Genomic DNA, 12426 nt, shown 5'->3' on the forward strand with positions numbered 1-12426 from the left:
TTAATTATCTCTCGGCCATGTGTAATGTGGCTTTGATGGTGATTAAATCTACCTTTATATTGATTTACTTTTATTTTCATATTAATCTGGACATAAAGTTCAAATGAATTAATAAGAGTGTGATTATTTTTCTTCTTGTGATAAGCAATTTATATATGTAATCCATAAGCAGCTTCACAAAATTGTGGTTTGAAATATCCTTAAGTAGAAATAACAAAGGTCTAGATGCATTCAAATTAGAAAGGGAAAGCCTGAGTTCCTTGCTTGATATGGCTCTGTTGGAACCATATCTAAATTCAGTTTAGCAATTATCTCAACATTCTCACCATTTGATATGATGTAATAGAATCATACCCTGTTTACCAGTGGAAAAAAATCTATACAATATCAACTAGTAATCAATTTTCACTGAGGGGATAAATTAGGTCTATATCATTTACATAGTATATTAGTTCATTTCAGGAAACACTGATTGTACACAGGGAGTCTGCTAATTAATGGAAAACACCAATGATAAGGTGACTTTGTGTCTTCTCCATACCCCCATCCCGCCCCCCCAATACCTTAAGGCCTGCTATATTTTGGAATGTTTGCACAAATATTCCATTGGATATAGTCACATAATGTAACGTGAGTAAAGAAAAAAAAAAGATGTGGTTCATTCTGGAACTTCAGCGAAATCTTGTTGGAAATTGCATCTCAATTTTTTTTTTTTTTTTTTTTTTTAAGTGTGTTTTTCCAAGGACCTATCAGCTCCAAGTCAAGTAGTTGTCAAGACAAGACAGATTGGTCAGGTGAAGAATGATGGAGAGGACATCTTGGATTACCGTATGTTACAAAGCAAGTCATGTGTTTGGAAATAAAAATAGTTTGTGTGAGTGGGGCATAAAGTGTAATGTGGACGTGCTGCAGAGGTAACGGGAAGGGTGCTATACGTCAAGCTCAGAACTTAAGACTTCACAGGCAATGTATAATCGATCTTTAAAATCTTCTAAGTACAGATGTGATATGGCCAGATTAGCATTTTGGATTTAAAATTAGCGAAATGATTTACAAATAGGATTCAATAAATGCTAACGGGATTGATGAATCTGTGTCACAATATATTGATCCCTAAACAACGTAATAAATCTTTTCATTTCACACACACACACACAGACACACACACGCACACATGCACGTGTGTGTAATGAACAAAAAACTGTAAGAGTCTGGGACCTTTTCATATTATACAAAATTAAACATCTGATTTAAGGAGAAAAACAGGTTGACTTCCAGAACTGTTTCTTATTTCTCTGCCCAGCGACACCGATCTAAACAGAAATTGGTATGAATTTTAATGAACACATATTGTACCAGGTGAAATAATGTTTCCCCCAAAATTCACATCCACCCAGAAACTCAGAATGTAGACTTATTTGGAAATGGGGTCTTTGCAGATGTGATTGGTTACTTGACAATGAGGTCACATTGGGTTAGGGTGGATCCTAGCCCAATGGCAGGTGTCCTTATAAGAAGGCCACATGAGGATACAGAGACATAGACACACAGAGGGAGGAAGGCCATGTAAAGACAGAGATTAGAGTGATGTAGCTACAAGTCACCAAGCACAGCGGGCAGCCAGCCACCAGAAGCTCAGGGAGAGGCAGGTAAGAGCTTCTCCCTCTGAGCTCCAGAAGGACGCAACCCTGCTGACACCTCGATTTCGGACTTCTGCCCTCCCGAACTGTGAGATAATAAATCTCTGTTGTCCTAAGCCACACAGTTTGTGGTGATTTGTTATGACAGCTGTAGCAAACGAATGCCTGTTTACATGGCAGTTTCTCTTGCCTAGGCAGCCAGAGAGCTATGGGAATAAGTCTGTGGTAGCGATAAGAGAACATTCTCAGCACAGCATGAAAAGCACAAAACATTGTCCCTCTTCATTTGTATCTGGCTTCTCCTGATATATTTTTCTCCCCAGCCTAGCACTTATTTTCCACCATGATTTGCATTGGACGACATCTCTAGGCTTTATTAATTATTCATCCAAATTCAAGGCATAGATAGAATTACTTCAGTTGTGTGTATCCTGGTTTCCCAAGGTGCTGACCTTGCTCTTACAAAGACTCTGGTTAAAGCTAATTTAGTATTTGTCATAAAAGAACGTTCACTACTTTTACCAACACACTGTGGTGGGCTTTTGTTCAATGAAAGTTTGAGGACTGCAGCCAGAATGATTTTTTTTTTTTTTTTTAATATGACTGGACTCTGACTTCTCCCTTCGGCTTCATGCAGTCCCTCCACTAGGGAGGAAGAAGATTAGCATTTGGGAGATGGCTTACTGAGTCAAAAGACCTGGGGAAGATCGCTGGGTTTCTACAAATAACAGCATGCACTTGTTTCAACTAAATTTGAGGGGAAATTAAATAGAGAGGGAGCAGAATCATCCAAAATGACTTTACATTCATTGACATTGGAATTCCTGTTATTGTCAAGACAAGTCAGGAAACAAAAACAGTAGAGCCCTACCGCCTTCAAAGCAGGGGCCTGGAACTGAATTCTCCACCTGGAATAGCGTGAACTTCTTACTTCAGCCTCGAGACGGACGTCATTTCTCAGATGACAGAGTGATCATGGGAGAATGGCATGGAGGAAAGATGACGCTGGCAAGAGGAATGACAGTAGGACTACACTCCAACGGAAGCAGCACTCACTCTGAGATTTCTCCTCTCTAGTTCTTCCGGCAGACTTGGAAATATGAGTAGTACAACCCTATCCCCTCACCTGCAGGCTTAAGAGAAATCTCAGAGAAACTCCCTAAGGGGTTTTCAGAAAGATGAGATAATTCATTTCTCTCTCCCACAAAAGTCATGAAAGCCTAGTCTCTCTCCTTGCTGGGTAGGGAAAAACGGGATGGTGTGTCGGATCTACATTTCCCCACTGACAGATCCACGATTCCTGTTCTCCTTGAAAAATGAAACAAGGCCCTCAAGGCAGCAGTTCACTAAATCCAAGCAAAAATAGAGGGTCATCTTCCAAGGACCCACTCCAGTCTGAATCCCAGTATGGATGAATTTAAAATATTGTAACTTTAGGAAAGTTCATAACAAGTGTGTTTAACACATCTTAACACATCTTTTTCTTATTATAAACATGTCTATGTTTCTTGGAAAAGATGTTAAGTATAATTTGCATTCTTCAATAATAGACAAATGAAAAATAATCTGACCTGGACACTGGTCAGGAAAATGACCTGTCACCAAATTTTTGACGGTTAAGATAGCATCCAAGATGATTAAATTGTGTTTTTTTTCTACACAAAGGAAAAAAAAAAATAGAGACCGTCACTAAGAAAATATATGTTATAATTTATTTAGATTGTAACAAGAAAAATAAGAAGCACGTGTGTTGGTTCTAAGCTGCATCACCCTATATGGTAGCCAGTAGTCACATTATTTTAATTCAAATTAATTAAAATTACATAACATGATGAGAAGTCTAGTTCCCCAGTTGTCTTAGCTATATGTTAACTGCTCAATAGCCACACTGGTGACTCGAGGAGGTGGAGAACATTTACATCTTTGTATGAAGTTCTGCTGGGGAGTACCGCACTCGGCTAGTTTTGTATTAGTTTCTATTTTTTATGATATTGACATTTATATTAATTTCCTGATACTGTTATAACAAATTACCAAAAGCACAGTGGATTAAAGGAACAGAAGTTTGTTCTCTCCCAGTGTTGGAGGCCAGAAGAGGTCCCAACTCAGTTTCACTGGGTTGAAATCAGTATGTCTGCAGGGCCACCTGCCTCCAGAAGGTCTGGGGAGAATCTGCTGGTCTCCTCTTCCAGTGTCTGCTGGCTGCCCGCGTTCCATGGCTTGTAGCCACATCTCTCCAATCTCAGCCCCCATGGTCACTTTGCCTCCATCTTTTATGTGTATGAAACCTCCACCTGCCTACCTGTTACAAGGACACCTGTGAATGCACTTGGAGCCCACTGGGCAATACTAGACAATCGCCCCAGGCCAAGGTTATTAACTTACTCCCATCCACAAACACCTGTTTTATCAAGTAACATTACAGACTCCGGGAATTAGAACCTGTTATCTCTGAGAGGCCATTATCCAATTTACTAAAACCTCTGCAATGCTATGTTTCAATTTCTGTTTTACTTTATTTGATCCCATGTTGCCAATTTATCATTTACTCTACTGGCATCTATAGGGAGAAGTGTTAATGCAGTTTCCTAAAGTGTATGATTTTTCCCCCAGAAAGGCTTTTACACTAGAAAATCTAGCTTCCTATTTAGCTTCAGCTAATTTTCCCTCCTGAGTTATGATCGCCGGAGCCTAGCATTGATGGAAAAGCCCATGACAACACTGACTCAACACTTTACAAATCTACTTGCAATGATTACAGAATAGGTTGTCATATTTTAAGACATACTTGAAGCAGAAACAATAGATAGCTGAATTAAAATCCCCAAGTCCATATGTTGAAATAGACACATGTACAGTGTATTTAAAAAGTACAAAAAGGGAGTTTAAAAGATCTTTAAAGGAAAAGAAACTTGTTGGATGGCCAAGTAAGTTTGGAAAAGATGCAAATAAAATTTATAGACATATAAAATGTAATTGACATTGAAACTCAGTGCTTGGTTTTAAAAGAGTGATACACTAAACTGAAGAGAAATGGAAAGGTGTTCTTAAGACTATATTCAAAATGAATCACAATGAGCCAAAAAGATGGATAATAGTATAGGTGTCCACTTTTTAAACATTTCATAAGACTTTAGGTGATTTAATTAATAAGCTTTGTTGGTTTGGTCTATTGAACAAAATTGCTTCCCAATCCTTTACTTGAGGTATCCTTAAGGTATTCTCTTATGTGTGTTTGTGTATAAATGTAAATATACATGCATAACACACAGACAACCTTCTATGTTATTTATACATAAAAAGAGAAGGCAGTTTACCGTCAGAGAAAGCAAACTGATAAACAACTGACAATAAACAGATGACTGTTTACATGAAGACGGCAGAACCCACAGCAGACTTGAACTATGTGCGTGCTACTCACAGTAGGAACAGCCGTAGACCTCAATCCTGAGCCCGATGCGGCCTTCCCCGTGCCAATCCAGGGGTACCACACGCACGTAGCGGGCAACCACTGGGTGCTGCAGATCGTGGCGGACCACGCCATCAGAGTTGGTGTTCCCCGGGAATGCCTGCAAGAAAAACAGCATGCAAGAATCAGGGGAAATGCCTGAAAACAACCATGCTCTTTTCTGTGTTCTAAAATAAACTTCCATGAGCGTATCCGATGGCAGGATTTTATATTCTGCACACCATAAACAATTTGAAAAAAAAAAAAAAAAAGGAAAGCTTCTATATATCCTTTATTTGACAAGAAGTTTCAGTTTTAAATGGAAACTGGGCCAAAGTTTCCATGGGTCCTTTCACATGTGAAAATATACTTATATATTAAAAGAATGAAATACTACACGGCACCCATTGCAGCATACAATAGACATTTTAATTATGAGGTCTAATATTTGACTTACGCATTCAACAATTTTTTATAGAATTCAACCGTATTTCTTGCTTTTAAAAAAATCTTCTCTACGTGACCGCCCCATGCCACCATTAGAAATCTGACAACTTTTTCAACATCAGTTAGATAAAAACAACAATTAACTACATTGTGCTTTTTTTTTAAAGAAGTGACAGAATAAGAGAACCACAGTCAGTAGATCGTACCAGAGGCAAGTAGACTGGCAGCAAGGAATCGAGAGTCACTGCCAATGTGAATTGCATGAGAAAATAAGAAAACAAAAGATGGTATTTCAAAAGAAAGAATAACCTTTTGAGAGAAGGGACTAGGAGAAAAGATATAAACCGACCGATTCCAAGGTGTTAACATACAGGCATCGGTACCAGAGAGGGAAGGGGGATCACAGAGCACCCAGGCATTTATGCTATTAAAGTAGATAGTGGGGCCAAATGGGGCAGATAAATAATAGAGATATAATGAATATATATATTTGAAACTAAATTATATATTATATATTAACTTACAATGTCTATTAACATTATATATTACATCATGTGTTATTGTCATATATTGCATATATTAAATAACATATGCAGTATATACAAAGGCCAGAATTGCAGATGCCTTGACCATACTTTGCCTGGTCGGGGTACAGTGAGGAAGTCAGTGTTTTTGGAGCACAGTTAAGAAGGAGACAGTGCGGGAGACGTTGGAGCGGTGGTGGTCGGGGCAAGGAGGGCTTGTGGGCCATGATGATGTGGCAGATTTCATTTGAAGTGTGCTGGAAGGAAATCCACAGCAGAGGTTTAAGCAAGAAAGTCACAGGTTTTGTCATTTTGAAGACTGAGCCGTAAAATCCGCTGTGAAGTCCCAAGGAGAACAGCAAAGACTGCAGCATAATACAAAGCAGAGAATGACGGATGGAGTAATCTGGTGACAAGGAGAGGGTTATTTAGGGACAAGAGAGGAAGGCGGTGTGGACGTGAGTGCTGACGATAAGCAACAGGACACTTACTACATCCAGGATCCCGGATACAAGGCCTGGGGGGAGAAAAGAGAGTGAAACCTAGGGCTCCTGGGAAAGGAGGGTCTCCTTCCACTAAGCTCTTCTGGGGACTGCACGTCAGGTGAAGACAGTGGGTGCAAATGGGAGGACGTGGTTTCAGCATCGAAATGCAGAGCTTGCCCAAAATCACCTCTGGGCTTTCTTATGACTGGACCTGTTTCCTCACTTTTATTCATTTATTTATTTTAAGCAACTGAAAGAATATCGACTCACACAGGGATAGTTGAAGGGAAAGGTAATTAGTGAAGACTTAGGTCTACTGCATTTGAGATTTCACCATAAAATTAAAAAGCCGCAGAGAGAATTTTAGATGTTTAGGAGGGTCGCGTTTTTATCCAAGGTTAGTTTTTCAAAGGGAGTACAGAGAGTGTATTATTTATAAACAAATGCATGGGATGAGGGTGTTTTCATCCGCATTCACTGCATCAGGAGGTTGTGTATTTTGCACTTCTTTTCATTTCCAAGCTCACTGAGATTTGCGACATGATCCTAATAGAAGTTTAAAATATTTCCAAAGAATGGTGTACTGATCATTATCTTGAATACAAATGCATAAACACATGTGCAATGTCTCCTTCCACCTAGCAGGTTTGGAAAAGTTAAGAAACAGAGAGGAAGGTCTAGCCATTGACTTAATAAAAACAACATCTAATATTTATATATCACTTTATTATTTAAAGGGTTCTAGTAAAACACACCGTATTTTTGTGCTTCACAGAATACGCTATTTGGCAGGAATTATATATAGATGATATAGATAGATATAGATATAGATATAGATATAGATATAGATATAGATATAGATAGATATATAGATATAGATTGTATTTTTTTTTTTTTTTTCAAATCGGGTAACTCAGCATCAGAAGAATGAGAAGACATACTGACACCAAACAGCTAATAAGGACAAACAAGGGCCAACTTGTGAGCTAGTCCCCTCCCATCCTGACCTTTGAGAATCAAATTTTCAGCCAGGAATAAGGTTTTTCTAGTTAGGCACACACATTCATTTTTCATGCTTGATATGATGCATTTGACTATCAAATTTAAAGTCAGATAATTTTATCATATTACATTTTGGATGTCCATTACATTTCTGGCCCATTTATTAGAGAACATATCTTGCCTACATGTCTGACTTCTCTCTTCATGTTTATTTCCACAAATTGTGACAAAAATTAGTGTTTTTCTTTCTTACACATTTTCAAAGCCATAATCCAATTGTGCTCCTTAGCAAAAGCTGCTCTGCAGTTTTTAACAAGTCATGCAAAGTATACATAACACTAATAAAAATGAAAGACTGGTCTGCTCTGGGTGGTGAACACACAATGCAATATATAGATGACGTAGTGTAGAATTGTACACTTCAAATATATATATAATTTTATTAACCAATCTTACCCCAAAAAAATTAATTAAAAAAAAAAGACTGGTGTGCTACCGTGCCTTTATCATTTTAGCCACAATGGGCTTCAATGTCACAGGGCTTGAAAATGACCTTTTTTCCCCCCATTCACCAAGCTGTAGAAAGAAAAAAAAAAAAACAGGGTAAGACATACAGCTGATTTTTATAAAACCTTTAAGATTTGGAAATCTGCATCAAAATGAAAGATGAAAATGGATTTGAATCCATCTTGAATAGGATAATACCCTTTAATATTCAACCTTCATTTAGACAAATGTCACACCATAATATATGCTTTGTGGATATATGAAAACACCAAATTTTATCACTGTAAGACTGAAAAATCAATTTACAGAAACTTGTGAATTATATGTCATCGCTGTTAAATCTCCTTTACTGGCTATGATTTGTATATATGCTGAGAAGTATAGTTTTGTTTTGTTTTTTACTAACATAGTGTTTATGTAACTTGATAAGCTTTATGCTTCACAAAGCTAAGAGCAATACAATATAATGTGGAACCTCTGGTGCTACTTTAGAGTTAATGTCCTATAAATTGTTATATATACAGGGAAGAGTTAGAGCTGTTTTATAACATATTCTGAGTCATTCAGAAAGCTAATTTTGAAGGATCTAAACATCACTGAAATTTTAATAACTGAAAATGTCCCACCATATACACTAAATAGTTCTTGTAGCTCAAACAATAGTTCAGATGGCCTAAGAAAGAGAGAGAGGGAAACTTTTTGTGTAAAGTGCCAAACAGTGAATATTTCAGGCTCTTCCAGCCATGTACCTCTCAGTCCCATATCCTCTTACATCTTCTTTCCTGTTATTTATTTATTTTTTGGAACAACACTTTAAAAGGTAAAAAAACAGAGAAAGAAATAAAAGGCACCCAAATTGGGAATGAAGAAGTTACATTGTCACTTTTTGCAGCTGACATGATTCTTTATATAGATAACCCTAAAGACTCTACCAAAAACTGTTAGACCCAATAAACAAATACAATAGGATACAAAATCAATGTACAAAACCTATTACATTCCTATATGATAATAATGGAATTTCAGAAAAAGAAATGAAAAAAAAATTCCTTTTGCACTTACCACAAAAAGAATAAAATACCTAGGAATAAACTTAACAAAGGATGTGAAGGACCTATACACTTTTGAAAACTATAAGACATTATTAAAAGAAACTAAAGAAGACACAAAAACATGAAAATAGATTTTGTATTCATGGATTGGAAGAATCAACAGAGTTAAAATGGCCATATTACCCAAATCAATATACAGATTTAACACTGTCCCCATAAAAATCCCAATAGCATTTTTTTTAAAGAAGTAGAACCAAAAAAAATCATCATATTTGTATGGAATCCCAAGAGATCCCTAATAGCCAGAACAATCCTAAGAAAAAAGAACAAGGCTGGAGGTAGCACACTACCTTACTTCAATTTATACTTCAAAGTGACAATAATCAAAACAGCAGGGTATTGGCAGAAAAACAGACAGACATACCAATGGAACTGAACTGAGAACCCAAAAATAAACCCACATATATATATGGCAGATAATTTTCAACAACAGAGCCAAAAACATACAATGGAGAAAACAAAGCCTCTTCAATAAGTGGTACTGGGAAAATTAGAAAGACATTTGCAAAAGAATGAAACTAGACTGCTGTCACCATGTACCAAAATTAACTCAAAATGGATCGAAGACCTAAACCTGAAACAATAAATTGCATAGAAGGATGTATAGGTATTAAATCTACGGACCTTGGGTTCAGAGAGGATTTTATGAATTTGATCTCAGAGGCAAGGGAAGTAAAAGTAAAAATAAATGAATGGGATTATATCAAATTATAAAGCTTCTGCACAGCAAAAGAAACCATCAACAAAAGCAAAGTGGCAACCAACTGAATGGGAGAAGATATTTACAAACAACACCCCAGATAAGGGGCTAATATCCAAAATATATAAAGAACTCACACAATTCAAGAAAGAAAAAAATGCAACCCAATTAAAACATGGGCAGAGGACCTGTACAGACACTTCTCCCAAGAAAACATACAAATGGCCAACAGATACATGAAAAAATGCTCAACTTCACCAGCTATTAGGGAAATGCAAATCAAAACCACACTGAGATGTCACCTCACACCTGTTAGAATGGCTGTCATCAACAAGACAAATAATAATAAGTGTTGGAGAGGCTGTGGTGAAAAAAGAACCCACATACACAGCTGGTGGGAAAGTAAACTGGTGCAGCCGCTATGGAAAACAGCATGGGGATTCCTCAAAAAATTAAGAATAGATGTATCGTAAGACCCACCAATTCTCTTTTGGGTATCTACCCGCAAAATCTGAAAACATTTATCCATAAAGATATGTGTACCTCTATGTTCATTGCAGCGTTATTCAGGGTGACCAAGGCATGGAAACAACCAAAGCATCCTTTGATAGATGACTAGATAAAGAAGATGTATATATACACAATTGAATACTATTCTAAAATGAAGTACTGCCATTTGCAACAACATAGATGGGTCTTGAGATTATCATACTAAGCGAAATAAGTCAGACAGAAAAAGTTGAGAACTATATGACTTCATTCATACATGAGATATAAAACTGAAAGCAACAAATGTATAAGACAAACAAGCAAACAAAAACTCATAGACACAACAGTTTAGTGGTTGCCAGAGTGTAAAGGGGTTGGGGGGATGGTAGAAGAGGAAAAGGGGATCAAATATATGGTGATGGAAGGAGAACTGACTCTGGGTGGTGAACACACAATGCGATACGACAGAAACGTACACTTGAAACCTATATAATTTTACTAACCAATGTCACCCCAATAAATAATAAAAAAATTAAATGTAAAAAACATCTTAGCTCACAGACTTTAAAAGAACAGGCAGGGACCAGAGGGGACCCATGGGCTCTAATTGGCCAGGCCCTGATCAGAGAATCTTTCAACTTAAAAAAAAAAAAAATCCTCCCCTCAACTCACATAGGATGCAAAAGTCAAAAGTCATTAGAAGATGGTTCAGTCACTTGGCATTGAAAAACCAATAAACTTTGGAAGAGCATTTTGTCATCCCCCCCTTGAAGCACATAATTTATCAGACTGGAGGAAAATATACAGGGGCTTAAAAGTGTGCTGTGTGTGATGCATGAACTAAAATTTTCCCTTAAATTTGCTATTATAGGGTCTGAAGTATAACTTATCAAGTATTCTATGAAGAGAATATATTTAGTCTTCACTAACACCTCACATTTCAAGCAACAAAAAATAAGGGACACGAGGATTGCAGCAAATGAATGAGGCTATATATATCTTCGTGCAAAAGTTTGGCGTAAGAATGAAAACTGTGTCTTAAAAACTGCGCTGTTGTGGAAGCAAGCCCGGGAGAAGATTTTAGTGCTATTGGCAAGTCCCAGACATGAGAGAGTAGGTGACAAAAACAACAACGCATGAGTACTTCCTAAAGTGAGAGATCTTCTTTTCTGAAAATACAAAATGTCTCTGCTGCAACAGAAACTCATACTGATTCTTCCTTAAGTTGATGTCATAAACCTGTGATCACTATAATAACTTCAAGAGAAATTTTATTTCTGGCTGGATTTTAAATTTTACTTTCCCCATGCTAACAATTTATATCAACAGGTAGAAATAGATTTTTCATTCCCTAGGCTTGATATGAGTCTCCAGGCTTATGTACACTTCCTGCAGAGGCAGGAAGAAAAGTACCTGCATGAAATCCTGAATCTGTTACACTCAGGAGTGTTCAGCCACTTCACCTGGACTCTCTTGTCATTCTCGTTACCTGGCTGGACCAGCACACCCTGCAGGACCAAGCTCAGACAGAGCTTCCTGACAGGAAGGCATCCGAGGACGCTTGCTTCTCAACCCTACACCATCCTGCAGGTGACTCATGACATCCTACACTTTCATTCCCGTCACTGGACTGCAATTACTTACGTTTCTGATGACCCGTGACTGAATGACTGATTCAGAAGCATGTGAGTCAGCTCTGAAGTTTGTGATGAAACCTACGTCTGACGTTCACCACTGTATCTGACGCCCCTCGCATTGTGGTTGGTGTCCAATAACTCTAAATTTACTGCCTGACTAAATGAGTGAATAAAAATGTGCATTCCCATACTCCCACCTGCTCACATTTCATAGCTCTTATTAGGGCTGGATGTACCGCAGGAATCGTTGCTGTACTAGTTCAGCAACCATTTATAGGTCATAAACCCTATGTGTGATAATATCCTACAGGAAAAAAAAAATACAGCATGCTAGTCTGATTCAAGAAGACAGTGGGTTAATAAAGTTCTTCCACAGGTATTGGGATGCCATTATAAGTATGTAAAATGTAGAGATCATGGGGAAGAAACGGAAAT

The 12426-nt window shown here is 37.5% G+C and overlaps 1 protein-coding gene across 1 annotated transcript in view; it reads right to left on the minus strand.

Moving 5' to 3' along the window:
* Nucleotides 1–12426, minus strand: part of CNTNAP2 (contactin associated protein 2) — a 1478782-nt gene that overhangs the window by 809601 nt on the left and 656755 nt on the right. The window contains exon 4 of the mRNA XM_074316028.1: nucleotides 5062–5209. Within this exon, the coding sequence (XP_074172129.1) occupies nucleotides 5062–5209 (148 nt within the window). The remainder of the gene's footprint in view (nucleotides 1–5061; nucleotides 5210–12426) is intronic.

This window comes from Rhinolophus sinicus, linkage group LG11, assembly GCF_036562045.2.
Source record: "Rhinolophus sinicus isolate RSC01 linkage group LG11, ASM3656204v1, whole genome shotgun sequence".
Lineage (NCBI taxonomy): Eukaryota > Metazoa > Chordata > Mammalia > Chiroptera > Rhinolophidae > Rhinolophus > Rhinolophus sinicus.